Below are 18,818 nucleotides of genomic sequence, written 5' to 3' on the forward strand. Positions count from 1 at the left end.
CATGATAGTATATAATGGCTTTTTTTCCAGAAAATTCTAGTCCTTTTCTCGAATAATCAAGACCGCCCACAAGTTTATCAATAGATGCACAATTCCCAGAAACCAGCTATGCCAGTTTTGAGAAATTCTTTAAAATGTTTTTCAAATCGGTTCCGTGTATTCTGGGGAGAAATCCTTAAATCTGGCAACACTGTCAAATACCAAATGAAACCTAATAACCTTTTCGGGGCTATAATGGTTATTTTGGCTCAAAATTTTTGGCCTGGAGCTTGAAATTTTATACCACACTGAAGAATCGTATTCAAAATTTTGGGAAGCTTTCGTTCAATAATGACAAAAAACGCTACAAAAACGTAAATCCATAAAACGAAAAATTGTAAAATTAATAAAATTTATATGTTCGCCATTTTGCATCTTTATGGGACAATTTCCTAGAAATTTCTGATTTCTTTTCTGATTTTTATAAAATTCAAATAGATCTACGTATAATTGATAAAGGTTATTAAGTACAAATATTAAATTACTACATAACAGTGTAACGCCTTCATTTTTCTCAATTTTGTCAAATTCAACAGTCACAAATTATTATATCAACCAAACGAAATTATTCGAAATAATTTCATATTGAATTTTTTTATTCGGTTGATATTTACTATTTCCACAATGACAAAATTATTATATTATCAGACTTAAAAATATGTCACTATCAAAAGTTTTTTGAGTAAGTGTTATTATTTATATTTCACAAGACATATATATTAACAGTAAAGGCTTCAGACTTTTCTGTAATAATTTAATATTTAATTGAACTATCAACATTTTGATTCAATTCATTTATTTTTTTTTTTCAAACTTATTATCAATAGTATTTTCGCAATTGTGTTTCTGCGAATATTTAAGCATAACCTTTTTCTTCTTATTTTAGAAGTTAATACATATATTTTTCAGTATTATAGTTAAATAGCTCAGAGTAACTCTTGGAGTCGAACATTCGCCATTTTGCAGCAATACTCATGATTCATCTAAATCTTTTCTAAAAAAAATGCTATTCGCCCTAAAATTCAGCACAAAAATCAATTGCAATATCCTACTAGTTCGAGAACACGTTCCAAAAAGGTTTAAAAAAAAAATAATAAAATCAGGGAAACTTAGCAATACGTATTGCTACGATGAAACTGAATTAGTATATTCTGAAACAAGTTGCAGAATGGGCTCCTATTCCAACACGAATGCGAAATTCGAAAAGGAGCTCCTTCGTCGCTCGTTTTCGAACGCATGAGTGTTGGAATTGCCTTCTGCAACGAGTATTAGACGATATTTTCTCTATTTCAGTCAAGTTTCGTGAAATATTGTCGAAATTCAGTGAAAAATTCAGATTATACATCCTAGTGACTTTTGTATTGGATCTTGGCAGTTGGTATGACTGTTACGAAAACTGACAGATTACGGAATTTCAATTTGAAATACGTACGTTTCGAATTTTGGAATTATTTATAATTACGCATTAAATTCGTGAATTATGTGTGACGAAATCGATTTAACACCACCGGAATCGAGAGAAATTTCGAATAAAGTTGCAAATCATTTCACTATATCCAAATTATATTATATTGACAATTTGACGTGTGTTGAATTTTGATAGGATTGGAAGTCTGTGTAGACAACCACAGAACGAAAAATATATCTGAAAATGATGTTGTAATGAGTTCATTTCAACACTGTTTTTAGAACTGTAATGAACTCATTACGATACTGAAATAGAGAATAGTTATTTATAATACAAGTGCAGAAGGCATTGATATTCTTCCACGAGTTCAAAATTCAAAAACGAGCCACGAAGTGGCGAGTTTTGGAATGAACGAGTGGTAGAATGAGCCTTCTGTACGAGTATTATACATTATTTTCTCTAATTCATTGCATTTTTATTGAAATTAATGAAATATTTCCATAAATATCATTTAGTGATTTTTGCATTGAAAAATGTTGGTTGGCAGAACTGATTTCTTTAAGGCAAATTGATGAATTGACAGATAAAGCCGTGGCGGAAAGTTCGGAGTACCAACATATAATAATGAAATATAACCATGAAAACTGTGCGTTTCTGATATATTCTCGCACGATTTTGTTCTACAAGATGTGGAAGAATGAACGGAATAACCACAGAATTAGAGAAACAATATTTTCGTATTGGGAATTTCTAGCTTTTACAGTTTCGGAGATATGAATTTTCGAAAATTTACACAACGGGATGAACCTCGGTTCAAACCCTGCCGCTGGAAAATTATTAAAAATTTTTTTTCGTCGATATTATCCAATTTTTTCGTTCACGTTCCGCCTCAATTTGCTTTCAAACAGAAAATAAGCAACCCAAAATGTAAATCCCGCATGATTATTTTTCAACGAACCGAATCCCCAAACGAGACGTAATAAAAAACCACCAAAAACCATTGTCTAAAACGCGTTTCTCATTTCATTCGAAACCGGATAGTCTTTGTTAAAATTTCGAGTCGAACTCTTCCGTTATTTCCTCCGCTTCTTTGAAAATTATCGACGCTGCCCAAAAACGTTACTCATACGTAACATGCGAGGGGGGAGGAGGCCCGCCAACAGTTTTTTTTCCATTCACCCTATCTTCAAACATCTGCCGTTCTTTCAAACTTCGAGCTACCTGATGGGGTCGTCGAGTTTTCGTTTCCGTCGCTCGAAATTCGAATTATTTCGAAATCGTCAGACGCCAGTGGCGTTGCGGCGCCTCCTTCGACAATGCAGTGGCGGGGCGAGGTTGGGATCTCCTTCGATTTTGAAAATTACTGAATTTATGCAATATAAAATAACTAGTAATGGGCATTTTTTTTTAGATGCATGAAAAGTTTCGATGGTTGTTGTCCATGCTTAGACCATCGAGCAAAAAAACATAGATAGAGGGAGTATACGCAAGTAACCGCGTGTCCCCAAAATGCTTAGATGACTTTGTCGGATTTTGATATATTTTCAAATTCACAATTTTACTCTACATATCATTATGAATGTACAAGGTCTAGATTTTAGTGCAATAACTTTGACGTCGAATAGAACGTCTCTTCATGAAAAAAATTCCTATAAACATATATCCTAACAAGCTTCGTTTTAGAGATACTGGGTGAGATAAGTTTGAAAAAAAAACAATTTTTCACTTATAACTCTAGAGCCATTTCATTCGTTGTTTTAATTTTTAGGTATTGAATTCTTGATACTGTAATGTTTCGAATCAGGTAAGTATCTCCTGCCAAAATTATCCAGTGGCGTAGATATAGGGGTTCGATGATCCCTTTCTTATTGAAAATCTACACCACTGTCTTTTTTTCGAAAAATTTTTTTCATTTCAGAAATCAAGAGAGCTTCAAAGAAAAAGTTTAATTTTTTTTTCATAGAATGTACTATTTTCGAAATAATCGAGTATAAAGCAAATAGTATCATTAAAAAATTTACGAAAATTAATTTTTCGAATTTTCCCATTAGTGATAAATGAAGGTACAAAAATTGACGTAGTATATTAGATATAACGCTTTCAGATAGCATTCAATCGAACATTTCAGAAAGACACTCAAACAATAAAACAATTTTGTGATTATTTTTTATTTTTTAAGTGTCTGATAGTTGTTGTTTCTGAAATGTTCAATTAAATGCCATATGGAAGCATTATGATAAACTGGCCAATTTTTGTACTTTCATTTACCACCAATGGGAAAATTTGAAAAATTAAATTTTATAGATTTTTGTGGATAGTATTTGCTTTGTACTCGATTATATCGATAATGGTACATTCTATTAATAAAATTCAAAAGACTTTTATTTTTAATGAAGCCCTGTTGAAAAAGAAATTAAAACAATTTTTTCGAAAAAACTGACTCGAAGTCAGTGAAGAAAATGAAATAAACATGGCGTCGATTCGAAAGTTTGTCAAGTCAATAAACCCCGTACAAAAGGGCAGCTGCGTGGAATAAAATTTTTATTGCACTGTTACAATAAACAACCGTGAACATAGTTCAATAAAGTTTCGTTTTTCAATGAACGTATTTAAACTTCCTTCCAAGTAGATTTTGTAAACTGAATCCACGAAATTTGTCCAATTTTTAATCTGGAATGTTATACAGGGTGTTACGAAAATTTTGTTGAAAAATTAAATTTTTTAATCAAAATCGATATGAATGGATTCAAGATGAGAGTAACTCCGACCACGCAAGTGGTGATCTTAAGGGGTCAAATCTTGAGCCCATCATTTCGCATAACTCGAGATTTAAAAAAAATATAAACTTATTGTCTTTAATAACCCTTTGTCGACTGACTGGTAAACAGCACGTGGTGCATAATAGATCTTTAGGCCCCCCTATATAATCTAATAAATTCTTAGTTTATTCAACTTTGTTAGATCATGGCATCGTAGATAAAATAAAAAATAATACCGCAGAGAACAGTGAAGTTCATAAAATTTTAACTAAATTGACCTCAATCAAGGAGGCTCTGGTTATGAACGCATTACTAAAAGTGACCATTTGAATTTGAACGCCATGACTTTTCAAAACATCTCCTCAGTTTTGGGTTTCAACAACAAATGCTATTAACATTTATCTCAGCTGATGCAACAAAAGCTTTTAGTTTTAGTCCTTAGAAATGAACCTTTAGCCCATAAAAATTCTTGGAATAGATAGTTTTTTCCAGGTAAATTTTTGGTCTTTACCTAAGACTTTCCTTTAGTTATCGCGAGGTTCAAATTTTAAAATTGTTTAAACACGTTGAATAGAGAAAAAACTAATGCGGTCAAATTCATTAAAAATTTAACAATTTTGGTATGTTCGTTCGAGTAGGAACACATATGACACCTGCCTTTAAAGTTCATAGATCATCAATAGGGCTTATATGTTGAAGGATCGAATTTTTACTGAATTTTAAGCCTAGTTTTGCGTCTACAAAAATATTTTAATTTCTTTGAAGAGATTGGTTAATTAATATATTCAAACTCAATTTCAACCTAATCTGATCTGTTGTTACAAATATGTTGGATAACTTTTTTAGATATTCTACAATAACCTTCTGTGCTCGCTTCTGTGGTTCTTATGACGTAATCAATATAAAAGTCTGCACGCAGCTCAAAATTCTCAGGAAAACAAATTGTATTATCCAACTCAAGCGCAGCATTCCAAATCGAGCCGTAAGAATAAAGACAGAATTCAATTCTAATTTAAATGAATTTGTCCTCAGTGAGTCGAACACAATCATTTGAGACAATTTTAGGCTCAAAATTCAAAAAATTGAAGACGAAGTACTAAAAAATATTTTAATACATGGTTCGGAAATTATCAAAATGAAACTTTAAGCTAATCTAAGTTTCAAATATTCTTTTCAAAACTACTATATCACCATTATTTTTCAATTTTGTTTATATAAGTGTTTTTTAATTAATTCTCTTAAATGCAATATCTTGATTTTCAAAATATTCAAAAACTATCAATCGCATTTTATAACTGTCAGTTCTAATTGTGCAGTTATGTTCGTTCATAAAGCTGTTTGCTCGAACCTTTATCTGTAATCTTTTTTCAAATTAGACCAATAATACGAATGCGGGTAATATGAACCCTTGTAGTTATTTGATGACAATGAATTTTAGACCTTTGTGGGAACTGCTTCAGAAGAGGCTTTTTATACATCAAAATCGAGAGATCTTTCAAAAGCAATCTCACATAAGGGATTATGCAGGTTTCCTGATAGAAACATATGAACAGGCTGATTGGAAGATTTTTCAAATCCACCCAAACTATTGTGTTCATGGAGCGAATAGTTTATGGTGCGAAGTAAATATTTATTATCGCAGAGATAATTCTTAAAAAACTTGTAACGAAAAGAGTCAAATTCAAAAAGTGGACAATTTTATGCAACGTGTCGTCATCAATGACGTCACTTGGATGGTATAAAGTGTTTTCTTTATTCATTCAACCATATCCAGTTCGTTTCTGACCACTAATTTACTCAAATGAATGTATATCTTTCTCAAAAATATAATCTATACGAGGATGTCCGTAAATAGAACAATATTTTTCATACTATCGAATAACCTATTGGGCTTTCGCTATTCGACATTCACAAATATATACAGCGCGAAGAAGATTTTATAATTAATAATTTCAATTACAAAATAATAATCTGCATTTTTTAGCTGAAATTGAAGATACAATTTTAACTGAATAGCATCAGAGAAAAGAAGTGAACTGAGAACCTCGCTGAGAACTAAATTTAAATAATTTCCTTATTTCTCAAGAAAAACCTAACAGGCTGCCGAGATGGCATGTTTTCAGACTTGCCAACCTTTTTTCCAAACACAAGTTGAAATGTACAAATTGTGGACTAATTTTTAATTATGTACTCCAAACATTCACCAGTTGCCATAATACAATTTGCACAAAATATTCCTCATTCGCTTTCATAGATATTTTTTTTCAATTAAATGAAAAATTCACAACGCATAAATATTGCAAGTGCTGCCAATGGCCAGACAAGTGACTATGTTACGACGAGGTACCTGCGCTGAAGCCAATGTGCAGATGGGTAGCATCAATTTTGGACCACGTTGCACTCAAATAAAGTGCAGATAAAATTTGATTTGAATAAACTAAATGATAGTTCACTATAAATATTGTTGTGCAGGATGAACAGTAGACCAGTGTCTCAGGGTCTACATCTACAACATCAAATCAAATGTGAGTAGTGTGTTGAATAGCTTTTAAGTTTTAGAAATATCTGGCCACGTGGCAAAGATATTGAAAAACGAAAAATTAATTTCAGAAGAAATTTGAAATTTTTGGTACTATTGAGGTAAGGTTTCGGGACACATAGGTACATACGAGATACATAGATGAACACATATTATGACAGTGGTGGTGTCTAACCTCACATACGTCATGTATATACCATGACACAAGGTTAGGTTAGGTCTGGAATGTGGAGAATACAGATTGAAAATAATCGGTTTAAAGCTATATTGAATCTTAACGTGAAAATTGCAGTGAGGTCCTGAGTATCCTACTTTATCAATATCCATTAAAAAAACCCAAAATTAATCGATATAATTTCAAAAATGAAATTATTTGGTTAGGTTAGGTTAGGAAAAATACTCTAAAATAAAAATATATTTTTTTTTATTTTCGCTTCATCTAGTTAATTTTCATAATTGTCAATTCGTGACAAAAAAAAATCGCAAAAACTTTTGCACCACAAGAAAGAGATTTTCCAAAACTCATCATCTCTTGCTGTATTCGAAAGGAATTATAGTAGATCTATTAATTATTTGCACTAGTTTCAAACATAACAAATGGAAAATATGTCAAATTTTACAGCAAAAAAAAATTTTTAAATAATATTGAAAATTAAAATAAATCAAAATTGTAAATATATGAAAGAAAATCGTTTTTGTACCCATTCAAAAATTATTAAACTGAATATTGCATAAAAATACGGATTAAATTGACAGGTTATTACATTGACAGCAATATAAATTGTTTTCTTCTAGGTCCGATGCAATTCTTCAAATTTCACTATTGAATTTTTGTCCGAAATCAATAGTTATAGATCAAAATTGGAGCCACCCAGTACACAAACAACGCTCAGCACCTTGTATCGATAAGTATATAACACATTTTTTTTTATCAACAAAACTTTCATTTCAGTAAATTGCAAGAATTTTGTTTTAATAACAGATCGAAAGTAATTCTAATCTGGCAGATAAAACCTAGAAAACAATTAGCAACAATTGAAAGTTGCCGATTTCACCAAAATGGAATTAAAATAACCTTCTATATTACCACCTGATAATACCCTGAAGTAGTTGTGTCCAGAATACATTCTCTAAGTTATATTTTACTAAATAATTTTTCTTGACTTCTTCATTCTTAGATTAATTCATTCATTATATGAAAAGCAGTTGAATATTAGAAATTTAGTAATTTCTTAATGCTAAATAACTCTAGGAATAACCAAGGTCTAGTTTATTTTTGACCTGAAGATGCCTACCGCAGGTTTAGACGAAACGTTTGGGGTGATATATCGACTAGAAAACCCGAGGAATTTTTAAGCCCTATTCAGAGAATCCCTTACCTCTATTGAAAATCCTGTTGTGAAAACTTTCAACACAGAGTAATTCATTTGGTTTTATGGAAATATTGATTAATTTATATATCAACTATTGATAAAAAAACACCAGACTGATAATGAACAAAACAAATTGAAAAAAACCGAGTACAAAGTATACAGGGTGGTCCATTTTAGTGCAATAACTTAGGCGTCGGTTAGCAAAACTCTTTTCATGAAAAAAATTCCTATAAATATATATCCCAACAAGCTTCGTTTTCGAGGAACAGGGTGTTAAAGTTAAAAAAAATGGATTTTCACTTATAACTCTAGCTTTATTACATTCATTGTTTTTATTTTTAGGTATTGAAGTCCTGATAATATAATGTTTCGATAAGGTAAGTGTCTCCTGCAAAAATTATCCAGTGGCGTAGATATAGGGCTGCGATGATCATTTTCTTATTGAAAATCTACACCACTGTCTTTTTTTCGAAGAAATTGTTTCATATACAAAATTAACTTTTCGATTTCGAATTTAGTAATAAATGAAAGGTATAAAAATTGTATGTATTATTACGCTTTCAGATGGCATTTAATTCAACATTTCAGGAAGAAAATTTATCAGACTCTTAAACATTAAAAAAATTCACAAAATTTTTTTATTGTTTGAGTGTCTTTCAGAAATATTCAATTAAATGGCATCTGAAAGCTTTATGATGCACTACGTCAATTTTTGTTTCATTTATCACTAATAGAAAAACTTTGAAAAATTAATTTTTATGGATTTTTGTGGATAGTATTTGCTTTGTAGTCGATTATCTAGAAAATGGTACATTCTATGAAAAAAATTCAAGACTTTTATTTTTAATGAAGCTCTGTTGATTTCAGAAAAGAAACATTTTTTTTTAAAAGACGGTGGTGTAGATTTTCAATAAGAAAAGGATCATCGCACCAAACTTATCCAGTGGCGTAGATCACTGGATAAGTTTGGCAGGAGACACTTACCTTATTCGAAACATTACATTATCAAGACTCCAAAACCTGAACATTAGAACAATGAATGTAATAATACTAGAGTTATAAGTAAAAAACGGTTTTTTTTTCAAACTTTAACACCCTGTATCTCGAAAATGAAAAGTAGTTGTTCTATCTGATGCCAAAGTTGTTTCACTGAAATTTGGACCAACCTATATATACTGTATATCTAATATAAAAAAAAATTATTTAATTTTCAGCTCACTCTCTATGGCTCACCTGGTATATTCAAAACCTACATAGTTATCATGAGCTATCTAGAGCTAATGAAAATTCTACAAATAATTCTAGTATTTATTTCAAAATTTGATTCTTGATAAACATGATTCCATTTTAATGGAAAATTATCCAGGAGGAAACATAAGAAAATGCTTGAATCAATCAATAATTCCAAAATAATTGAATCTGATTGATTTGATTGGTAATTAACGTTACATTAACTCAATAACATTTTCAATGGAAGATCACAAAATAAACCAATTTATAATATGAATGAATCTTGTTGGTTGAAGAAACCTGTTTGAAATCCAAAAATAAATTTTCGAAGATCCCAACACTTGGAATTCCGTTTCGACTTCTCAATTCATGATTAATTTATGAACAAAATGAATTAATATAACTGTTAGTTACAGTTACTCCCAAATCAAAACAACCAGAATTGCATTAAAATTTTCCACTATTTTCAAGATCCTCATTGAGTTATGAAGTATTCTAAGAAATAGTAATTCTCTTTTTGGAAATAACATGGGGGAAGCGATGAAAAATAATATGTACTTGGAAGTATTTAATATTTTTCGATATATAACTTTTCTTGAAATCCCACACTTCTGATTGGAAAAATTCTAGAGTCTACATCACCAATGTTTAGTGCAAAATTTTGGAATTTGAAGATTAAACCCTGTATCTTCCGAAATCTACATCGAAATTTACTGTACAAACAAAACCAACTTCGACTAAAAACATGTGTGAGGCATATCTACTTGTGTAAACAGTAATGGAATTCGAAAAAGTCAACTTACATGCTCAACATTGATCTCTCCTTTATACATAAACTCCACCAAACATCTGATATCAACAAATTTCACATCCTTCATTATGAGGATTGGGTCTTTTTCTTCATATTCCGAAAGGATCGTTTCAAAATATGTGCTACATGCGGACAAAACGATTTTGTGGGCTTTGATTGTCCTTCCTTCACATGCCAAAGTAACATCGCAAAAAGACTCTTTTTCCAGCAACTGGGAAAACATGGTTTGAAGATTTGAATGGTGATATCTCCATCTCAAACAATATTGTTGTGGCAACATTTTGAAATATTAAATTGTTTATGTATTGTTCGGCCAGCACTATATTTTTAAATAGGAAATTTGTTGCGATTAAACACTGGAATGTTATATCCTCACGATTTTCAGGTTATTCCCAATTTCCTTCTCTCGTACACACAAGTTTTTCGAACAATAACACTCTCATAATGCACAAAAACTGGTTACAGCACTTCATATCACGACTGACTGTTCACACAATCATTTTCACAAATTTCGGACAGAACGTTGAACACATGTATGGAAAATTCCGTCAAAAAAACTGTATCTATATTTTTTACGAGTCCGTGAACCAATAGAAAGCACGTAGAACCCTTACATAAAACATGTATACTCTGTAAAATTCGCCGGGCCAAGCCTTTCCAGTCGAATCGATATTTCCACCTTTCCAAAATATCTTCAAATTACGTTTGACGTTCTATTATTCTCCCAGTCGAAGAGAAACTACGTGCACTGGTAGATTTTCACAAAGAATATTAGCCTTTTTAGTGCTATCTAACGGCACCATACAGCTACTAACGACGAAATCAAAACGGGGTCAAAACTCCGACAGTACGCCGCAAATAGGCAACACACACTTAGGCCGTATTTATTTTTATAATCTTGAATCTTGAGAAATTTTCATTTCTGAAACTATAAAAAGAAATAGAAAATCTATGAACTTGACATGTGCAAGGTTCAACGATCTCACAATTTTCACGCCACTAATTAAGTCAATTAAACTGGCGACTACTGCATATAACTCGAGAAGAATTCAAAAAGCAAGCAATAGATTTCAAGATATTTCATAAAATAAAACTTCTTTCATGAGTAATACAATGTGTAATTATTATTCTCGTTCTCTCTCTCTCCCGTTAATAATTATTTATTTTGAAAAATGATTAGAAGAAGACCGCAGCAGGATGCATAGATTGAACTGAATACGGATTTTTGAAGAGCGAGAAGGAAAAACTAAATTCCGAAAAAATTGTGGGCGTGGCTCTCTGGAAAAGTCCCCGCCTTCTGCAGTAGATCCAATGTTAATCAAGAGATTTCAGTTTAATGAAAAACCATATGAAATCAATATCTTACAAATTTTGTTGTAACAAATATTTTCTTTACTCATCATATGAATCAAGCACAAATTTTCGGATAATATAATATGACCATGGTGAAAATTCAAAAATGATAGTAGTTCCAATATTCTACAAGTAGGTTCAATTGTAGAAATAACCTATCATTCAACAAACTTCAAAAAGCAGTTGCCATTTCACGTTTGACAACAAGCGAGTTCTGTTCCTGTTAGGTCTGTATATTCCTTTATATATTCAATGGGTTCTTTGTACTAAATATTAAGTGATATCCTCACGAGTTTATTACTCTTGAGTGCTTTTTGGTATAACAGTTTTCCACAATTGAGTATCCTTTAAAATTTAGTCAGTCTTAACAAAATTTATGTTGAACTTTTGTCTGAGCAAATCTGCCAATCATAAGTGAAGCTTAAAATTTCTTTCCGATATTTTAGATATAGATTTTGGTGTTTTTAATAATAATAATAATAATAATGATCTTTATTCCGAAAGAATGCCCAATATAATACATTACATACAATACAGTACATTAGATGGAATAGTGTCAACTAACAGAATTGTTAAATCCTAACTTCTTTGATGTTGTATTCATGAATGGAATAAGGTTCCATGTTAATGAGTATATTTCTTACATCATTTTTAAACTTATTGAGTGTTGTACTTTTTTTTATATCATCTGGTAATTGGTTGAAAAATTTTATTGCGGCATATGTTGGATGTTTCTCATATTTGACTAATCTATGTTCAGGATAAAGAATATTTACATGTCTAGTACTATAATCATGGACGGAACTACTGTATACAAACTTATTTCTATTCTTGAATAAATAAACTAAACATTCATATATATACAATGCAAATACTGTCATAATCTGATTTTTCCTAAATAAACCTCTACATGATTCTCTGTATTTGAGTCCAAATATAGTTCTTATGACTCTCTTTTGTATACGGAAAATTTCCAACACTCCTGAATCCGATCCGTAGAAAATCAAACCGAACCTCATTACACTTTCAAAATTAGTGAAATAAAAAATTTTCAAACAATTTTCATTTAAATATTTACTAATTATTCTTATACTATAGCTGACTAAGGTCCTGTCTGTGATATGAAAGAATCAATCTCCATTCAATCATGCAGCTGGTAATTTTTTTTTATAATATTTACTATACGAATAATCAAAGTATTTCAAATTAGCATTACGCAACGTCTTATATGTATGTTATACATATACTCAATGAATGGTTAAAATTAAAAATAACCTTTATTTGTTGGTAACGGTGATATATGTATTTTAGATTGTATGGTTGCAATAATGAAAACTTCATCACAGTGAAGGATATTGTTCAATACGACAAGGTTTGCTCCAAAGGTTCTCCATTTTAGACTTAGTTCACTTAGACACTAGTACATTTTAGATTTAGTGCACACCAAGAAACATTTCTTTTTTAAATCATTTATTTTAGACCTCTCTTTCAATATAATTTAAACTTTTAATATCCATAATCTAGAATATAATCCTCATAACCATTACTTCGGTAAAGTATAGTTTGAAAGTTCTTCTGTTGATAGCAGTTCTTTTGTTTCTATTGATTTTCCATAAATCTTTGTGATTTCTAGATAATGTAGCTGTAAGAGTATTGAATTTCTCATATATAATTACTGACTATCATTATAGGTGATTATGGGACTTAAATAATAGATTGGAAATTAACAAAGTTGACTCAAATAGTTACAGAGAGATCTTATTTCAAAAGATGTTTTAATGATTTTAAAAAAAGCAAATGGATTTACTTAGAATTTAGTTAGTTTTTGTAGATGGGTTTCATCTCATTTCTTTGAAAAAACCTTCAAAACAAGCTGTACAGGATGTTCCAAATTAATTGCTCCCAGAGAGCATCTGGAGAACTATGAGAGTTAAATAAGAGATGAAATCAGATATCTTGGTCCTTTTTTTAGTTATTGGGCATTTCTGTTTCATATATTTCGCTATATCTAGGTTCCGTTTATGTAATTCCAAAACGTTTTTCAACTTAATGCTAGTTTTAAATTATCACTAAAGTTAGTTACATACTATTAAAGAGAAAGTGAATGTGATGTCCTATATTTTTTAAGATAGTTTATTAGCCTCATGTTATTGATTTTTTTTTAAACGTCATATAACGTTTGAAACGTTATAATATTTAAAAAATCTTTGTCTGGAAGCTATTCTATAAAATACGATGTCGAGGTGTCCCATCGAAGAAATACCTACAGAAACTAAAATATAGCAAAATATTTGAAACAATTTTTCAGAAACGCTCTATAAAACGAATCAAATTTTCTGATATCTCAGATTACATAGAAATTAAAACTAATTCTGGAAGCTGAATTGTGCAAGAAATATGAAATCATGGAAAATAAACATTTAAAAATTTTCTTGTGCTGTATATTAAAGCATGTTCAGTAAAAAGGTTTCTAACAACCTTTTCAAACTATATCTTATTTTACAGAATGAGCAACAATACTGTCCCTGGAATAATATATTAATTCGAATTAATTTTCATTTATTTATTATATATTATTTATAGTCAAACATGTGCATAACTGACTGGAAGACTATGGTCGGCAGTCATTTGATTTTGAAACAATAAAATTAATTTTATCTTATTTTTTCTTTTATTTAATAATTCATATCAACTGGCAAATGGTTATACATATATGGTATTAATTTGCTATGAAGATAGTATTTATACAATTATAGATATTATAGTCTGATAAATGTGAAAAATCAGAAGGAATAAATTGAGTTGTTGCATTCATACTCGAGTAATTATCAAAACTACTTAGCTTAACCATGCTCTCTTTTTTAAAACATCCTAAAAATTCCCATGAACAATTCTAAAACTGCCAAAAGATAGGCCAAAAATAATTCACTAGGTTTCAAATTATCAATCAAACGTAATAATAATATTAAATGATTGAATTTCAAAATATCCTTTTATTCTGGTAATGTCATAAAAAGAACAGGACGATTTTTTTTGCCTGTGGCCTAATTATCCAAGCTCAAATAGAAATTCCATTCAAAATCGTAGGGGAATCCCCTGATGCCTGTGAATAATTTCTTTGTGTACTTTTGAACTATTTTGGCAAGCCTCCTCCCGCCGTAACTCGGATGACCGGGGCTCTAGGGTTGACCACTTCCAAGTGTAGTGTGTACCTAGTCCTAGCGATACTTTTCTGGACGACAGCGACAATGTGAATTACTATTAAAGGTTGGTGTTCGGAAATGTGATTGTACTTCACATAACATTTTCTCTGGTTTAATTTCTTTATCCTCTTCCAAATCATTTGAAAAGGACAGTGAATATGAAATTCAGATGTGTAGAACACCACAGTTGATATATGCTGCTGAAATCATCTCGAATCTGATGCCGATTGAATCTATCGTTCTGACTAAAGTCAGATAATCACTTATTTTGGTTCAAAATATCATTATCTTCTTCCAAAATATTTGAAATCGACAGTGATGATGTTCATCAGAAGTGCGAGACACTATATCAGAGTTGATTTATATGCTGCTAAAATCTTGAATTTTTGCTCAAAGTAGCAAATACGACAAAACTACACGGAACCAAAAATTGTCGTACCTACACTAGACCAAAGTGTTTCCTCACATTTGTTTTAAACTACCTTAGTCCACAAAAAAAAAGTTCTGGAGAAAAAAAGCGGGCCATATGTTCCAGAAAAATTATCATAACACATGATGAAATCATTAAATTGGAATAGCTATGCCAAAACTAAGTTAAATATCTTATAGAAAAAACTTGAAGAAAAAATCAAACTCTAACAGCCTGGTTTCTCGAAAACAAAACGTTTGCGAGGAATCGGTCTTTTTCATTTGTACCTCCAATTTATGGGAACACCTGTATATTTAATAAATGTATGTTCTTGATGCGAGTTGGTTTCAAGCATCAATTTACCCACAATCCAAAAATCCAGTAGGAATAAATTTTGAAGTCCTAGACTGGAAAAAGTACATTTTCCGGACCAAAAACAGTCCCGTAAAGTTTAGTTAGTATCATACTAGATAAGCGCAATTATTGATCTGAATTTGTACCGAGAAAGTAAGAATTCTTGAACGATTTCAGAAAAACACTATTTTCTTTCTCGAACAGAACGTTTTTGTATGTTTACGAGAATCGTCCGACATTACTTATTAGGGAAAATTCCAAAAAACGTATATTTACAGATGGCGCTACCTACCTTTGTTTTGTGAATCAAGAGCATTTCTGGTTGCCGAACAGGCCGAGAAAAAGTGTAAACAGACAATTTATTAGTTAGGTTAGGTTAATTTATTTGAGCGAATTATAATACATAATTATGTCTGACGAAGAAGTACAATACGTTAAAAAACAGAAAACCATCCACTATGGATCTTTGGAAGAATCTGAAAGAGCCAGATTGGAACAAAAAGACGAAGATAAAAGTGAGGATGAAGAAACTAACAGCGTACCTCAAGTACACACTACAAATGGTGAGTTTCAACGTTTATTCTATAGCAAATTACTTATCATCAATAATTTTTAGAATATATGGAACTGGAAGATGCTATGTCCAGGGACAAACAAGCATTGCTTGAGGAGTTTGAAAGGAGGAAAAAGGCTAGATCGATTAATGTTTCAACCGATGATGCTGAGGTGAAAAGGAATTTGAGACAACTTGGAGAACCCATTTGTCTTTTCGGAGAAGGTCCCGCCGAGAGAAGAAGTAGGCTTAGGGAAATATTAAGCCGGTTAGTTAATGTTATTATTACTTACCTCTTAGTGTCCTCTCTTATTTTACATAGCAGTGTAAAATCTTTTTTTCGCAATCTAGAATAGGTGAAGACGCTGTAATCAGAAGAGAAGCTGAAGAAGAACGCAAACTTTTTGAGAAAGATCAAGAAACTACCTGGTATCATGAAGGACCCGAATCTTTGAGAATTGCCAGGCATTGGATAGCTCATTATTCATTACCAAGAGCAAAGGAACGGCTGGAAGAAGCAAGAAGGTTGCTTGATTGTAACAGTGCTACCAAAACAGCTAAAATGCAAGAACTCCAAAAGAGAATACAGGTATTGTCGATTCATGCCAGTCAGATTGGAGATACAAGACCTATATCTTTCTGTCAATTCAGTCCAGATTCCAAATTACTAGCGACTGCATCTTGGTGAGTTAATTATGATTATTGATAACATGTAGAAGAGAAATAATTGTTGTGTTAATGAGTGAAACTAATTTACGGAATTTTTAGGAGTGGTCTCTGTAAAATATGGTCTGTGCCAGACTGCGAATTAAAGCAGGTACTGAAAGGACATACCTGTAATGTAGGGGCCATAGTTTTTCACCCCCAGGCTACACTGAGTCTTGATGAGAACGTTTGCAATATGGCATCTTGTGCTTCCGATGGATCTGTCAAATTGTGGGATTTGAAAGGGTAAGTGAAAGATTGTAGGAATCTCTTTCTGCTAAGTTGGCACAACTGTCATTAATACTTACGCTGAGTTTGAGTGTCACCTGTTTACTTTGCTTCATTTTGCAAAAAATTAAAAATATCAAACAAAGAATTTATCTCAAATTTTGAAATATAATTGGATTTATTGTTTAAAGCTTTGAAAAAGTTGAAATGACATTTTTTAATGAAATGAGTTGGAGCAAAACTGGATCACATAAAGGTTATCACAAATAAATTTCCAATTGAAAACTAAAATATTCTCCATATTCTTCTATTTAGCCCCTTTCGAATATCTATTTTCACTTCAGAAAGGAACCGATTGCAGACATAGAAGGTCACATGCCTCACAGGGTTTCTCGCATGGGATTCCACCCTTCCGGCAGATTTCTTGGAACTTGCTGCTACGATAACTCCTGGAGATTGTGGGACTTACAACAGTGCACCGAAGTGCTCCATCAAGAAGGCCATGTCAAACCTGTACATTGCATTACGTTCCAAATAGATGGCTCTGTTTGCGCTACAGGGTAAGCATTCGTGATCCTAACCTATATCTGGCTAACACTGTATATATATATATATATATATGGCTGTTTAATATCAATGTTAATGATTTTAATAAAACAAAACGATAGTTTCACAACACTCGCTTCATCAGGTTTGTTGTAGCTGAAAAATTTAACTTGATGGAATGACATTACATTTAACGTTTTTGGTTATGTTAGGTTAGGTCTGACTTGATGGAATGACATTAAATTTGACTTTTTTGGTTAGAATTCTGTCAAATAAATTCGAATTTTTATTTTGATAAGAGGCTGTTATGAAAGTATTATAGCAGTGAATGTCAATCAAAATCACTTAACCCTAATTTTTCAATCAGAGGCTTAGATTCCTTCGGCAGAGTATGGGACTTGAGAACAGGCAGATGCATCATGTTCATGGAGGGTCATCTGCAATCCATAATCGGCATAGACTTCTCCCCTAACGGTTATCACATAGCCACAGCGAGCGAAGACAACACATGCAAGATCTGGGACCTGAGAAAGAGGAACATACTGTACACTATCCCGGCCCATACAAACTTGATTTCGGACGTGAAGTTCCAAAGAGATGGGGGCGATTACTTGGTGACTGCCTCCTACGATAACACAGCCAAGTTGTGGACCAACCGTACTTGGCAACCGTTGAAGACTCTTTCTGGTCACGATGGAAAGATTATGTGTTGCGATATATCTCCGGATAGTCAATATATTGCTACTTGTTCGTATGATAGGACATTTAAATTGTGGGCCCCCGAATGATGTCAGTTAAGTGATTTTATTTATTGTTAAGAAATGTTCTTTTTAATAAAATTCTTGTACATTGTTCTATTGTGTTTTATTTTAATTTTGATTTTTAGGAAAATCTTTTTTAGGAAATCTTGATTTCTTAAGTATTAACTGTTGATGAAAGTTTCTCCACAGAATTTTAAACGATATTTTGTTTTGTTGAAAATATACTTGAATGTTTCTTCAACCATGCAATAATATTCATAAAAATTTTTGAGGTGAGCCGTTTGTTGTGGAAACATAACATAATTTTGATATTCAAAAAAAAGCGAGTATATTTTGAGAGAAATCAAATTATATTTATTTAATTGTTAGGTTAGGCTACGGCTACGGTTGCAGCACAATATCCTTTTCATGAAATTTTCCATCACCAAGTCGCAAATTTGTGGCTACATGTCCTCGATAACTTCAAGAATTCCATCTTTAATGTATTGAATTGATTGTTGAGCATTGGCCCCAAAGAAAAAGTCTAAAGGTGTTAAATCACAAGATT

General features: G+C 31.6%; 2 protein-coding genes across 3 annotated transcripts in view; one reads left to right on the forward strand and one right to left on the reverse strand.

The window, feature by feature from the left end:
- Positions 1-11,282, reverse strand: part of LOC123671584 (protein tramtrack, beta isoform-like) — a 46,408-nt gene extending 35,126 nt beyond the window's left edge. The window contains exon 1 of the mRNA XM_045605509.1: positions 10,152-11,282. Coding sequence (XP_045461465.1) covers positions 10,152-10,439 — 288 coding nt within the window. The 5' untranslated portion in view covers positions 10,440-11,282. The remainder of the gene's footprint in view (positions 1-10,151) is intronic.
- Positions 11,283-14,741: 3,459 nt separating this feature from the next.
- LOC123671583 (U4/U6 small nuclear ribonucleoprotein Prp4) lies at positions 14,742-18,364 on the forward strand. 2 transcript variants are annotated; one of them, XM_045605508.1, is made up of 7 exons: positions 14,742-14,779; positions 15,757-16,041; positions 16,095-16,299; positions 16,383-16,715; positions 16,800-16,982; positions 17,309-17,524; positions 17,878-18,364. In XM_045605508.1, the coding sequence occupies exons 2-7, from the start codon at positions 15,888-15,890 to the stop codon at positions 18,296-18,298; spliced, it is 1,512 nt and encodes a 503-aa protein (XP_045461464.1). In that variant the 5' UTR covers positions 14,742-14,779; positions 15,757-15,887; the 3' UTR covers positions 18,299-18,364. The 2 variants fall into 2 exon arrangements, with proteins under 2 accessions (XP_045461464.1, XP_045461463.1); XM_045605507.1 differs by lacking the exon at positions 14,742-14,779 and having other exon boundaries at positions 15,749-16,041.
- Positions 18,365-18,818: the final 454 nt, after the last annotated feature.

The sequence above is a fragment of the Harmonia axyridis genome, chromosome 1 (assembly GCF_914767665.1).
Source record: "Harmonia axyridis chromosome 1, icHarAxyr1.1, whole genome shotgun sequence".
Taxonomy (NCBI): Eukaryota; Metazoa; Arthropoda; class Insecta; order Coleoptera; family Coccinellidae; genus Harmonia; species Harmonia axyridis.

What these genes read in the sequence shown, in the direction of transcription:
- LOC123671583 (XM_045605508.1), top strand. Translation starts at nt 15,888, where the DNA reads ATGTCTGACGAAGAAGTACAATACGTTAAAAAACAGAAAACCATCCAC. An exon ending in TCAAGTACACACTACAAATG is followed by an intron (nt 16,042 to 16,094) that starts GTGAGTTTCAAC and finishes AATAATTTTTAG; the next exon opens with AATATATGGAACTGGAAGAT. An exon ending in TTACTAGCGACTGCATCTTG is followed by an intron (nt 16,716 to 16,799) that starts GTGAGTTAATTA and finishes CGGAATTTTTAG; the next exon opens with GAGTGGTCTCTGTAAAATAT.